Source organism: Suncus etruscus, chromosome 5 (genome assembly GCF_024139225.1).
Source record: "Suncus etruscus isolate mSunEtr1 chromosome 5, mSunEtr1.pri.cur, whole genome shotgun sequence".
Taxonomy (NCBI): Eukaryota; Metazoa; Chordata; class Mammalia; order Eulipotyphla; family Soricidae; genus Suncus; species Suncus etruscus.
Genome location: NC_064852.1, coordinates 97,130,430 through 97,145,673, shown reverse-complemented (window position 1 = coordinate 97,145,673; position 15,244 = coordinate 97,130,430). Strand labels below are relative to the sequence as shown.

General features: G+C 42.6%; 1 protein-coding gene across 1 annotated transcript in view; it reads left to right on the top strand.

The window, feature by feature from the left end:
- Window positions 1–3,740: 3,740 nt before the first annotated feature.
- Window positions 3,741–15,244, top strand: part of BBS5 (Bardet-Biedl syndrome 5) — a 38,796-nt gene continuing 27,292 nt past the window's right edge. Inside the window, exons 1-2 of the mRNA XM_049773479.1 lie at window positions 3,741–3,806; window positions 5,170–5,252. Of these exons, the coding sequence (XP_049629436.1) occupies window positions 3,748–3,806; window positions 5,170–5,252 (142 nt within the window). The 5' untranslated portion in view covers window positions 3,741–3,747. The remainder of the gene's footprint in view (window positions 3,807–5,169; window positions 5,253–15,244) is intronic.

Genomic DNA, 15,244 nt, shown 5'->3' with positions numbered 1-15,244 from the left:
GGGCCACACCCGTTTGATGCTCAGGGGTTACTCCTGGCTAAGCACTCAGAAATCGCCCCTGGCTTGTGGGGACCATATGGGACGCTGGGGGATCGAACCACGGTCCTTCCTTGGCTAGCGCTTGCAAGGCAGACACCTTAGCTCTAGCGCCACCTCGCCGGCCCCTCTAAATTAATCTTTTAACCATAACATCCTGTTTCCAAAGGCAGATATGGATGAATTTAGTCATCAATTTGAGAATTTTTGTTCTTCCTCCAGTTGAGTGAACACAATACATTTCATTTCAGTAATATAAGAAAACATCTTCTTCCTTTTTTTTTTTTTTTTTTTTTTTTTTTGTCTTTTTGTCTTTGGGCCACACCCAGCGGTGCTCGGGGGTTACTCCTGGTTTTACTTTCAGAAATCATTCCTGGCAGGCTAGGCTTGGGGGACCATACTGGATGCAGGGAACCAAACCCAGGTCCGACCCGGGTTTTCCACTTGCAAGGCAAATGCCCTGCTGCTGTGCTATCAATTCAGCCCCAGAAAACACCTTATTTTTGTTGTTGTTTTGGGACCATGCCCAGTGTTGCTGGCTAATTCCTAGCTCTGCACTCAGGTATATTCCTAGTGAGGCTTTAAAGGACCATATGGAGTGTCAAGGTTTGAACCTGCGTCACCAAGGCAAGAGCCCTCATATCAACCCCAAATCATTTCTTTTTTTTTTTTTTTTTTTTTTTTTGGTTTTTGGTTTTGGGGTCAGACCCGGCAGCACTCAGGGGTTACTCCTAGCTCTGTGTTCAGAAATCGCTCCTGGCAAGCTCAGGGACAATATGGGTTGCTGGGATTCGAACCACCATCCTTCTGCATGCAAGGCAAATGCCCTACCTCCATGCTATCTCTCTGGCCCCCAAGACAGAGTTATCTTAGTTCAATATTTAATATTTCATGATAAGTATTATTTTAAAGTATAAACAAATTTTATAATTGTTATGTATATAAATATTTTAGGGGAATATTATGTTACTGACCCTACCCTGATCGGTGATTGTGCCCTACCCTAGGGTGTGATCTGGCATTCTGCCCCCACTCTAGGGTGGTACCTGATTCTGCTTCCACCATTGGGTGGTATCTGATCCCACCATTGGGTGGTACCTGATTCTGGGGGATAAAAACAAGGGTCTATGGAAGGCGAGAGGCTTTTGGCTGGAACTTATGCTGAATCTTTGGACTTCAGTTTTGTCCACTGAATAAAGCTAATATTTCCACAAGCCTGACTGCGAGCTGTTTACCCGCCATTTCATCTCAGAATCGTCGGCTAGACAGGGTGGCAGATGTGTGCTCTGAGCTGGAGGGGAAAGACCTCATCCTCCATCCCTCCATCAGTCAACCTCTTCAGGGGCTGACTTGCAACACATAATTATGTTAAAACCCTCTGGTAACACTTTTATACTTTTAAGTAGTTTGTCCTAAACACTACTCAGAAATGTACTGTGTGAAGGTTTTGTTGTTGTTATTGTTTGTTTTTTGGGCCATACCTGTTAGCCCACTGATGGTACTCAGAGATTACTCCTGGCTTTGCACTCAGTAATCACTCCTGACAGGTTCAGTGGACCATATGGGATGTTGGAGATTGAAAACAGGTTGGATACGTGCAAGGCAACTCCTAGCTGCCTACTCAGAAATTTATGACATGAATTTAATGATTATCTTTACAGAGAAGTTAAGGAACCTATTATGGTAAAAGGAAATACTTGAACTGGAGTAAAGGTAACTACTACTCTTGAAATATTTCCCTAATATCAATTTCTAGTATTGTACTTGTAAAGTTGTATCTAAGTAAAATCGTTAAAACTAATTAACTATACTCAGTTATATACTTTCAAAAATAATTGTTTTTCTAAGTGCTATTATTTTAAGCATTTCAACCAAAATTAATTGCCACCTAATAAAGAGTAAATGGTAATAAATAGATTATAGAAAAAAAGGAACTAACTATATTTTACAATGTGTAAAGTCTAGATTGTTTTAATCAAAAGGCCATAAAAATATTTTGGCTTTATTGTCTTTCCAATACTCCCATCATACAAGGGTGAGACAGGTTCAGGAAATGAGTCTAGAAGAGCCATTACTATTGCATATTTTCAGAAACACCTTTGGTTTTTTAGGACAAATGGTATGTGTTTGTGGGAGAGTAATTTTATCAACTGATTCCTATCAATAGAATTTTTCTAGGTTCAATATACTATTTGTTAGGATACACTATAATAAGGAGCCGGAGAGATAGCATGGAAGTAAGGCATTTGCCTTTTAAGCAGAAGGTCATTGGTTCGAATCCCGGCACCCCATATGGTCACCCAAGCTTGCCAGGGGCGATTTCTGAGCGTGGAGCCAGGAGTAACCCCTGAGCACTGTCAGGCGTGACCCAAAAACCAAAAACCAAAAAGAATACACTATAATAAGTGGAATGAACTGATGAGGATGGGGAGAAATTGGTGAAATTCACAGTGAATTAAAAAATTTAATATACCATACTTGATACCAAGAAGCTGTATTATTTTTTATAATATTATTATATTCATGTTTCTGTATCAAATGCTCTGGTATGACTTACCTGGATTTTCAGTGTTGAGTCATACAAGACTGCAACCTAGAGGTTTTTTTGTTTTTTTGTTTTTGTTTTTGTTTTTTGACTTTTGGGTTACACCTGGCAGCGCTCGGGGGTTACTTCTGGCTCCACGCTCAGAAATTGCCCCCGGCAGGCTCAGGGGACCATGTGGGATGCCGGGATTCGAACCACTGACCTTCTGCATGGAAGGCAAACGCCTTACCTCCATGCTATCTCCCTGGCCCCAACCCAGAGATTTTTTTAAAGGCAAAATCTTCATCAGTTTCACTGGTGAAAGACCTGCTTCCAAGGTTTTCCATGAGCAGATCCTCCAGATCATGCTATGAGAGCAATGACTTAAAGACATCAGTGAGGTGAAGGAAGGACAATACTTCGACTCAAGAAGCATTTATGGAGGGAGGCAATAGACTGGGCTGGAGGAGGTTATGTGCAAGTGGAAGCCCACTTCCATCCCTGATACCAGAGCAATTTAAGGTGTAGCCCCCAAAAAATAAAAATAAAAAAGGGGGGGGAGGCAAAGAAAAAAAAAAAAAGTATTCAATGCACTGCTAAAAGCTACCTGCACAGGAGAGGATTTCCTATCCAGGGGTGCAAACTGTAGAACATCAAAACAAAGAAAGAGACCAGGAACCATCTCAGTTGACATTAGACCTTAAACAGAAGTGACAGATGTACAGAGACCCAGACAGGACGGAGTTTGATTCCCCCAGGAGGAATCAAAACCTTGGCTACCTGACTGAATGAAGTACAGGAGATCAGGAAGTGGACAAAAAACCAGGTAGGCCAGATCAGGGATTAATTTAGTAATTGTGTAAAGAAATAGGGGAAAGAAAATGGTTGGCTTCAGGATTTCTATTTGGAAAAAGGCAAAGTCGCTCAGAGTCCGCAACATACGCTCCTGGACCCGGGCCAGTTAGATTCTAAGATTCCCCCAACATCCCCAGGCACGTCTCACATCCACTACATGATGTAACAGTGCCCAAAAAGGCGCATGCACGTTCTGGAGGAAGCTTGAGTCCCTTCGCTCGCCGTAGACGTCGTGACGGATCAGCCCGTTGCCGTGGAGACGCGCGACGCCGCCCGACCAGGACCGGAACGTCGAGATCTGGCTGCGCGCGCTCGGGGTTCGGTCCCCAGCCATGGCGGTGCTGGACGCGCTGTGGGAGGATCGTTCCGTCCGTTTCGACGTGTCCTCGCAGTGAGTGGCTGAGGTTCTCTAGCGGCCCGGGACCTGCGGCGGCCACCGCCGGGCGAGTCCAGGCCCTGCAGCGCGCGGCCCTGCGCGGGGCGCCCGGGTGGGCCTAGGTTACGGTTCGGATTGAAGAACTCGGACCCCGAGAGTCTCCTTTTATTTATTTATGTATTTATTTATTAAAGATTCCCTAGGTAATTGGGGGCATTGGTAGAGTAAAATCAAGGCATCATGTTACCTGACTCAAAAAGTATATTGCAAAGTAATTGTAAGTAAATCTGCGTGGCCCGCTAGGAAGGTCTTGAGTTCATTTTGATCTGACTTTTGTGCATGGTGCTAGAAAGGGGTCTGATTTCTTTTCTTGCACAGAGCTGATAAGTTTGCCCAGCACCACTTGTTTGTTTGTTTGTTTGTTTGTTTGTAAAAAAGAAAGAAGGGAGGGAGGGAGGAAATGAAGGGAGGAAGGGAGGAAAACCTAGGAACTGTCACCCCAGCTTTGATGCAGAGGTAGGGATGGGCAGGGAAATGGGTAGGAAAAGGTATGGAGCTGGAGGAGAGATGAGTGAGCGCCAATTGTTAAACAGGCTTTCCTTGCTCCATTTCAGTTTCTATTTGCTCCTTTATCAAAATTTTAACTATCATATGTCCGGAGATGTGTCTTACAATATTCAGTTCTATTTCAGTGGTGTGTCTTTGTTGTAATACCATGTGGAAATAAAACATTTAACTCATAAAACATTTTTTAGCTCATAAAACACTTAACACTTAAATAATAAATTTATTTATTATTATTATTTAGTTAGTTAGTTTGGTTTTGGGGCCACACCCGGAGACGCTCAGGGGTGACTCCTGGCTCTGCACTCAAAAATCGCTCCTGGCTTGGGGGGACCATATGGGACCCCGGGGGATCGAACCCAGGACCGTCCTAGGTTAGCACATGCAAGGCAGACTCCCTACCGCTTGTGCCACCGCTTTGGCCTTTCCCCCTAGTTTTTTACTGAAACTTACTTAGATGGGAGTAGAGAGAAAGAAGGGAAATGTGTGTGAGTCTTTTTTGTTTTCTTTTGTTTTTTGTTTTGGGGCCACACCTGGTTATTTTCAGGGTCCAGGGGATCATATGGAATGCTGGAGATAGAAACCAGCCTGGTCTTGTGTAAAAGCCTTACCCACTGTGCTGTCGCTCCAGCTCCAATTATTTTTCTGATATTTAATCAGTTTCTACCCTCCCTTACTCTCTAGTCTCAATCCTCCATGCCTCCTCTCTTTTCTTATACCATTACCTGTTTTAAATGTACATGTGTCTCCTCTAAATCAATTTTGAGCAGGTAGAGTTGTAGCAATAAAGTTAAAGACTATGAATTTATTTCAGGCAAATGAAAACAAGACCCGGAGAAGTCCTTATTGATTGTTTAGATTCAATTGAAGATACCAAAGGAAATAATGGGGATAGAGGTGAGTATATTTTCTAATGTAGTTTATATTTTTCTTTTGTTTTATTTATTTATATTTTGGGGGACCAAACCCAGTGGTGCTCAAGGATTACTCCTGGCTCTGCATTCAGAAATCACTCCTGGCAGGTTCAAAGGGACCATATGGGATGCTGAGGATTGAACCTGGGCTTGATCTAGGTCGCCTGTATGCAAGGCAAATGCCCACCACTGTGCCATTGTTCTGGCCCCATTTATATTTCTTTTCTTTTTCTTTTTTTTTTGGGGGGGGGGTCACACCCAGTGACGCTCAGGGGTTACTCCTGGCTATGTGCTCAGAAATTGCTTCTGGCTTGGGGACCATATGGGACTCTGGGGGATCAAACTGTGGTTCATCCTAGGCTAGTGTGGGCAATGCTACCGTTCCGCCCCTCCGTTTACATACATATACATATATATAAATATATATGTATAAATATATAAATGTATACATAATATATATAGATATATATGTATAAATATATAAATATATACGTTTTATATATATATATATATATATATATATATTGGTTTTTTGGGTCACACCTGACAGTGCTCAGTGGCTACTCCTGGCTCTACGTTCAGAAATCACTCCTGGCAGGCTCCGGGTACCATATGGGATACCAGGATTCAAACCACCATCCTTCTGCATACAAGGCAAATGCCCTACTGCTGTGCTATATCTCCGGCTCCCCCCCACTTATATTTCTAATTTACAAATGTCAAAATTATGTTAGCTGACATAAGCTCCATCCTTGAAAAAAATGGTTTTTTTTTTTTGGAGGGCTTTATCCAGTGGTGCTTAGGAGTTAGTACTGGCCTTGCACTCAGGAATCACTCCTGGTAGGCTCAGGAAACCATTTAGAATGTTGGAGATTGAATCGGGTTTGCTGTGTGTGAGGGATGTGCCTTACCCACAATAATTTTTCTCCAGTTCCTTGAAAAAATGTTTAAGACTTTCAGTGTCAGTCAAGCCTAGGTAAGAGAGAAACAAAGATCTAGGAGCTAAAAAATAGTCCTGAGTTTGTGCTTTGGAGGGCTGAATTATCTTAATATAGATGACTTTCTTTTTTTAAAATCTAATTTAATTTCTTGAATTATTATTATTTTGCAGGGGTCATACCCAGCAGTGCTCAGGGGTTACTTCTGGCTCTATGCTCAAAATCATTCCTGGCAGGCTAGGGGGACCATATGGGATGCTGGGATTCAAACCACCATCCTTCTGCATGCAAGGCAATGCCCTACGTTCATGCTATCTCTCCAGCCCCTATTGAATTATTTTTAATTAATTATTGAATCACCATGAATTACAAAGTTATATATAACTGAGTTTAGGGGTATGTTTGAGCACCAACTTCTTCACCATTGTCCCTGTTTCTTTCCATCGCTCTGGCTTGCTCTCTGGCAGGCACTTTTTTCCTTGTAGTTTTTTTTTTAGGCACTGAGGGCTACAATACTATTAAATACTGCTTCTGAGAGGGTATCATGCATATCACTTTACCTCCTTTCAGCATCCAGTTCTTTTCCAGAGTGACCACTTTCCTCAGATAACTGTTTCTTGACAAAATATAAAGTAAATAAACTTTATTTATTTATTTTATTTATTTGACAAAGTATAAAGTAAATAAACTTTATTTATTTATTTTATTTATTTATATGGGCCCGAAGAGATAGCACAGCGGCATTTGCCTTGTAAGCAGCCGATCCAGGACCAAAGGTGGCTGGTTCGAATCCTGGTGTCCCATATGGTCCCCCGTGCCTGCCAGGAGCTATTTCTGAGCAGACAGCCAGGAGTAACCCCTGAGCACCGCCGGGTGTGGCCCAAAAAAAAAAGTAAATAAACTTGAAGAAACCAGAAGAAAGTTGGTAATTCTTAAATTGACAAGAACCCTAATGTCCTTCATTGGTTACAGACTGTGGTTATAAGACATCTTTTAAATTTTTAAGTATTGGTGCTGGAGTGATAGCACAGTGGCAAGGCCATTTGCCTTGCATGTGGCTGACCGGAGACGGACCCAGGTTTGATTCTTTTTTTTTTTTTTTTTTTTTTTTTGGTTTTTTGGGCCACACCCGGTATCGCTCAGGGGTTACTCCTGGCTATGCACTCAGAGGTCGCTCCTGGCTTGGGGGACCATATGGGACGCCGGGGGATCGAACCGCGGTCCGTCTCCTAGGCTAGCGCAGGTAAGGCAGGCACCTTACCTCCAGCGCCACCGCCCGGCCCCAGGTTTGATTCTTAACATTCCATATGTATGGGACCCCGAGCTTGCCAGGAGTAACCCCTGAGAACTGCTGGGTGTGACCCCAAAACCGAAAAATAATAATTATAATAATAATAAATTTCAAATATTACAGAGTAAAGATTTCTTTCCTTGTATTTTGGAATAGGAAAAGAAAATGCCTCTCTGGGGCCGGAGAGATAGCATGGAGGTAAGGCGTTTGCCTTTCATGCAGAAGGTCATTGGTTTGAATCCTGGCATCCCATATGCACCACCACCACCCCCAGCCTGCCAGGAGCAATTTCTGAGCATGGAACCTGGAGTGGTCCCTGAGCACTGCCGGGTGTGACCCAAAAACAAAAAAAAAAAAAAAAAAAGAAGAAAGAAAGAAAAAGAAAATACCTTTGTCCAGAAATCTCCATCACAGTACCTTGCGTGCTACTATTAATAAAGAACCCGGGGGCCGGGCGGTGGCGCTAAAGGTAAGGTGTCTGCCTTGCCTGCGCTAGCCTTGGACGGACCGCGGTTCGATCCCCCGGTGTCCCATATGGTCCCCCAAGCCAGGAGCAACTTCTGAGCACATAGCCAGGAGTAACCCCTGAGCGTTACCGGGTGTGGCCCAAAAACCAAAAAAAAAAAAAAAAAAAAAAAGAACCCAAGTCTGGGGCTGGACCGGTGGCGCAATGACAAGGCGTTATCCTTGCACATGGCTGACCTAGGACGAACCTCAGTTCGATCCCCTGGTGTCCCATATGGTCTCCCATGCCAGGAGCAATTTCTGAGCACATAGCCAGGAGTAACACCTGAGTGTTACCGGGAGTGGCCCAAAAAACAACAACAACAAAAAAAAAAACACTAAAAAAAAAAAAGAACCCAACTCTCACACACCTCAGAAATCAATGTTTTGGGGCACTTTGCAGACATATGTAGAACTGCTGATTGATTCAGAAGGTAGAAAAGGGAAATAAACCTTGCCTTCTAGCCATCTGCTCACCTTTCAGCAACTTAAAAATTACCAACTTAAGGCATTGCCAAGTCCAGAAGGAGATCCCTCTGTTTAAACTATAAATATCCAAAAAAGATTAGCACATTTAATCCACTTCAACTCTAAGTATCCTGGCATGAAGTGATCAGATTAGCTTTGCACACGGATAGTGCGTAAGAATGACTAGGAGGAGGCGCTGGTGTGATAGTACAGCCAGTAGGACTTTGGCTTTGCATGTGGCCAATCCAAGTTCAGTCCCCAGCATTCTTTTTTTGGGGGGGGGTGTTTGGGCCACACCCGGCGGTGCTCAGGGGTGACTCCTGGCTGTCTGCTCAGAAATAGCTCCTGGCAGGCACAGGGGACCATATGGGACACCAGGATTCGAACCAACCACCTTTGGTCCTGGATTGGCTGCTTGCAAGGCAAACGCCACTGTGCCATCTCTCCGGGCCCTCACTCACCCCTTTTAAGGTGTAAAGACCCACTCAGACTTGATTAGCATTAGATAGATCCTTTTGTTTTCCCTTCCTTCCATTTTGATTGACACCAAACAATAAATATAGCACACAGTCCTTGAGGCTGGAGCCCCATACCATGTTTTTCTCTCATATATCTGTCTTGTTTGTTTTCCTTTTTTTTTGTTTGTTTTGTTGTTGTTGTTGTTGGTCTTTGGTTTTTTGGTTTTTGGGTCACACCTGGCAGCGCTCAGGGGTTACTCCTGGTTCCATGCTCAGAAATCGCTCCTGGCAGGCTCGGGGGACCATATGGGATGCCAGGATTCTAACTAATGATCTGCATGAAAGGCAGAAGCCTTACCTCCATGCTCTATCTCCGGCCCCTGTCTTGTTTTCTGGTTTTTGTTTTGTTTTGGTTTTTGGTTTTTGGGCCACACCCTGACTGGCTCTCTGCTCAGAAATCACTCCTGGCAGGCACGGGGACCATATGGGATGCCGAGATTCAAACCACCATTGGGCCTGGGTCAGTGTTTGCAAGGCAAATGCGCTACCATTGTGCTATCTCTCCGGCCCTCTATCTTGTTTTCTTTTTTTTTTTTTTTTTTTTTTTTGGTTTTTTGGGCCACACCCGGTAACACTCAGGGGTTACTCCTGGCTATGCGCTCAGAAGTTGCTCCTGGCTTGGGGGACCATATGGGACGCCGGGGGATCGAACCGTGGTCCGTCCAAGGCTAGCGCAGGCAAGGCAGGCACCTTACCTCTAGCGCCACCGCCCGGCCCCTCTATCTTGTTTTCTTAATCTTTGTGGCAACCCTGCTTCAGGACCATTCACCCAGGGCTGGATCCTGAATCCCCCCAAATAATTAAGTTACTGAAAATTCTAAGAATAGCCATTAACATTTTTTATAGGTGCTCATTTAGATAATTATGTGTGACTCATACCTGGGACAATGTCTTCAAAACCTTGAAACTTTTAGAGTAAATGCCACAATTTGGTAGAGAAAATAGATTCCAAAGAAATCAGCACACCATTTGCTTCTTCTCATTCCTTCATTTTTTTTTTTTTTTTTTGTGGTTTTTGGGTCACACCCGTTAGTGCTCAGGGGTTACTCCTGGCTCCATGCTCAGAAATTGCTCCTGGCAGGGACGGGGGACCTTATAGGAAGCCGGATTCGAACTGATGACCTTCTGCATGAAAGGCAAATGCCTTACCTCCATGCTATCTCTCCGACCCCATCCCTTCATTTTTTTTTGTGCTTAAATATTGTACCCTTGAATTTTTTTTCAGTTATATATAAAATACATGTGTATGTAATATATAGGCCATAATGAACAATGAATACTCATTTTTAAATGCTCCTGAAGTAAAAATTACATTTTGGGTCTTCAATGCTTAATTTTTTTCTTAATTTTATTTAATTTTTTCTTTTATTTTTAAAGAATTTATTTTGGGGGGCTGGAGAGATGGCGCTAGAGGTAAGGTGTCTGCCTTGCAAGCACTAGCATAGGATGGACCGCTGTTCGATTCCTCAGCATCCCATATGGTACCCCCAAGCCAGGAGGGATTTCTGAGCACATAGCCAGGAGTAACTCCTGAGTGTCAAACAGGTGTGGCCCAAAAACCAAAAAAAAAAAAAAAGTTTTTTTTTTAATTTTTAATTATGAGAACGAAGATGGAAAGAAAGAAGACAAGGTAAAGTTACAGTGGAAGGACAATAACCCATAAACAGAATTCTTAGAAGAAATCCCCTTGCTGATACCTTACTTTTGAACTTTCAGCCAAAGAACATTAAGAAAAATAAAATAGAACCCATGTACAATTTTTGTCCCTCAAGTCCCAGATTGTAGTACATTATGACATTTCTTAGCAGTACACAAAGCAATCTAAGGCCATAAAACTTATGTAACTCTTTAAACATTGCAGGCATAGTTTTTTCTTATATTTCCTTGCACATGCATATTAGTTTAAGTTAACCTCAAAAGTTTAAGTGGTTTTTGTTTTTTTAAGGATTGGAGTCAAAGGAGCACCGTAAAAATGGTGTTAGAGTGGCAGTTGTTGTTTGCATAGGCCCACCAAAATATGAGAGACATGGAAAGGAAAAGCCTTGGCCTAAATACAAGGAGACCCTACCTCTGAAGTTTCCTTGCAGAAGTCCATCTCTAGGCTCCAGGCAAACTAGTTTGTCCAGTCAGTCATTGTCTGTCTTTTTTTTTTTTTTTTGATTTTTGGGCCACACCTGGCAGTGCTCAGGGGTCACTCCTGGCTGTCTGCTCAGAAATAGCTCCTGGCAGGCACGGGGGACCATATGGGACACCGGGTTTCGAACCAACCACCTTAGGTCCTGGATAGACTGCTTGCAAGGCAAACGCCGCTGTGCTATCTCTCCGGGCCCGCCAATACACTTTTATTTTTCACAGTCTCTGTTGTTGGTATCATGTTTCTATATTAAAGATCCTGGAATCTGCATGTCCTAAATTGAAGTCAAGATGGAGAGTGTCCTCTAGTTTCACCTTACAATAAAAGGGCAATGCAGAGAGCCCTGTCTTGTAAGCATATCGTTGTTGTCAAGTCTTCTTTTTTTTTTTTTTTTGGTTTTTGGTTTTTGGGCCACACCCGGCAGTGCTCAGGGGTTACTCCTGGCTGTCTGCTCAGAAATAGGTCCTGGCAGGCTCGGGGACCATATGGGACACCGGGATTCGAACCAACCACCTTTGGTCCTGGATCGGCTGCTTGCAAGGCAAACGTCGCTGTGCTATCTCTCTGGGCCCGTTGTCAAGTCTTCTTAGTGTTGAGGGAAGTCTCTTTTGAGCAGGTCTGTCAGAGCAGCAGTAGGGTCTTCCCTGGTAGAGGATTGCTTCCAGATGATGTTATAAAAGACCCTTCACCAGTGCGACATTTCCATCACCAATGTCCCAAGTGTCCCTCCTTCCCACCCCACATCAACCTGTACTCTATAGTCAGGCTTTCTACTTCCCACATTCAGTCACATTTTGTTATGATGGTTCTCAGTGTTATTATTTCTGTGACTGCACCCATCACTCTCTGGTGAGCTTCATGTCGTGAGCTGGACCTTCCAGTCCTCCTTTATTTTGTCTCTGAGAATCATTACACAAATGTCTTTTATTTTTCTCAAGACTCATAGATGAGTGAGACCATTCTGTGTTTATTTCTCTCCCTCTGACTTATTTCACTCAGCATAATAGATTCCATATGCATTCCATATACAAATGTTAACTTTTTTTTTTTTTTTTGGCTTTTCGGGCCACACCCGTTTGATGCTCAGGGGTTACTCCTGGCCGAGCGCTCAGAAATTGCCCCTGGCTTTGGGGGACCATATGGGACGCCGGGGGATTGAACCACGGTCGCAATCTTTCCTTGGCTAGCGCTTGCAAGGCAGACACCTTACCTCTAGCGCCACCTCACCGGCCCCACAAGCCGTTAACATTTTGATGATTATTAGCAAATAATCTAGCAAGTCGCTGTTTTGGATCTTTCAATTATAAACATATATATATATATATATATTTTATTTTTGGGTCACACCCAGCAGTGCTCAGGGGTTACTCCTGGCTCTACGCTCAGAAATCGTTCCTGGCAGGCTCGGGAGACCATATGGGATGCCGGGATTCAAACCACCATCCTTCCGCATGCAAGGCAAATGCCTTATCTCCATGCTGTCTTTCGGGCCCCATAAATAAATATATATATATATATTTTTTTTTTCTGGGTTACACCTAGCAGTGCTCAGGGATTACTCCTGGCTCTAAACTCAGAAATCACTCCTGACGGGGGATCCTATGGGATGCTGGGGATCTAAACTGGGTCTTCCACATGCAAGGCAAATGCCCTAACTACTGTACTATCACTCCTCATTTAAATAATCTTATTTAATAATAAAAATAAAATTACAAAATAATAACGGAAGCAGGTTGTTATACTTTTCAGAGATGAAGATGAAGAACAGAAAGGTTAGAAAGAGATTTCACTTAGTAGGATGATACATGCTTACATTTGGGAGACCCTAAATTTCATCTTTACTACTAACACAACTAAAAACAGAAAAGTTAATTTTTCTAGAGTCACAATCTGCTCAGCAATAACTAAACTGCCCACATAGCTTTCGAATTGTAGGATTACATTATTCTGTCAAAATGGTTCATTTCTTACAAGTCTCAGTTCTAAAACCCCCTAACTCCTTCACTTCTGCTGCTAACAGATCTAAGCCTGAATTTCTTTGTCTGTAACCAAAGAAATTGTAGTTAATTTCTTTTTCTTTTTCCTTTTTTTTTTTTGGTTTTTGGGCCACACCTTGTGACACTTAGGGGTTACTCCTGGCTATGCACTCAGAAATTGCTCCTGCCTTGGAGGACCATGTGGGACTCTGGAGGATCGATCGAACCGCGGTCTGTCCTAGGTCAGCATGTGCAAGGCAAAGGCCCTATTGCGCTACCACTCGGGCCCCTATAGTTAATGCCGTGATTCAAACCACCCTCCTTCTGCATGCAAGACAAATGCCTTACCTCTATGCTACCTTTCCGGCCCCATGCTAGATTCTTAGTATTAATCAAAGTTTATAAAATTTCATCATTTCTCATGAGCCTGCCTTTATTTTTGAAACTTCCTGTCCCATCTTATCAGTATTTCTTTGCATCTAGCTTTTGTAATTTCAGATATATTATGTAATTTCAGATATATAATTTCAAGTTATATGGGCAGAAACAGTAGGACTATGTTATACATTGCTCTTCATAAGAAGTCTGGAGGGGGCCGGGCGGTGGCGCAAAGAGGTAAGGTGCCTGCCTTGCCTGCGCTAGCCTTGGACGGACCGTGGTTCGATCCCCCAGCGTCCCATATGGTCCCCCAAGCCAGGAGCGACTTCTGAGCGCATAGCCAGGAGTAACCCCTGAGCGTTACCGGGTGTGGCCCAAAAAACAAAACAAAACAAACAAAAAAAAAAGAAGTCTGTGGATATAATTTGTTGGTAAATGTTACATTAAATAAAACTAAGCAAATTTATTACTTCAGGGTACTTCAGAGTGTAATTCTATTCTAAATTTTATAGTTTACTATTTTCAGATTTATTTTGCTTTTTTCCTTTGCGCATCTCTAGGGACTATTGTTCCACAGGAAACACATTAGGGTGTGTATGTATTGTTTGTTTGTTTTTGGACAATATCCATCAGTGTTCACAGTAACTCCTGACTCTGTGCTCAGAGATCACTCCTGGTGGACTCAATAGACTTTATTCCTGGGATATCTAGGACTGAACCTGAGTTGGCCTTGTGCAAGGAAAATGCTCTACCTGCTGTACTACTACTGCCCCCTTTACAGGAAACATTATGAGAATCAAAATTTAAGTGTGTATTTCAGTGTAAGAATATGAGTCTGGTTCAAAAACCCAGAATCTTAGAGACTTATGTGTGGTTATCACAATATAAGCAAATTAGTTTGCCCACTATTGTGCAAAATGTCATATATAATTGTATGGTTCATTATAACAAGAACCACTAAGAGTATTCATATGGCATAATTGCTAAGAATATTTAAAGTGCATATGAGAATTCGTTGAGAATCATCGATTACAACTGGATTTATAATTATCAGTACAAAATTCTCTCCATTCTTCTCCCATACGATCCAGCTATACCACTCCTAGGAATATACCCTAGGAACACAAAAATACAATACAAAAACCCCTTCCTTACACCTATATTCATTGCAGCACTATTTACCATAGCAAGACTCTGGAAACAACCAAGATGCCCTTCAACAGACGAATGGCTAAAGAAACTGTGGTACATATACACAATGGAATATTATGCAGCTGTCAGGAGAGATGAAGTCATGAAATTTTCCTATACATGGATGTACACGGAATCTATTATGCTGAGTGAAATAAGTCAGAGAGAGAGAAAAACGCAAAATGGTCTCACTCATTTATGGGTTTTAAGAAAAATGAAAGACATTCTTGCAATAATAATTTTCAGACACAAAAGAGAAAAGAGCTGGAAGTTTCAGCTCACCTCAGGAAGCTCACCACAAAGAGTGATGAGTTTAGTTAGAGAAATAACTACATTTTGAACTGTCCTAATAATGAGAATGTATGAGGGAAATGGAGAGCCTGTTTAGAGTACAGGCGGGGGTCGGGTGGGGAGGAGGGAGACTTGGGACATTGGTGATGGGAATGTTGCACTGGTGATGGGTGGTGTTCTTTACATGACTGAAACCCAAACACAATCATGTATGTAATCAAGGTATTTAAATAAATTTAAAAAAATGTGAAAAAAAAAATTCTCTCCATTCTTTATTGTCAGACCA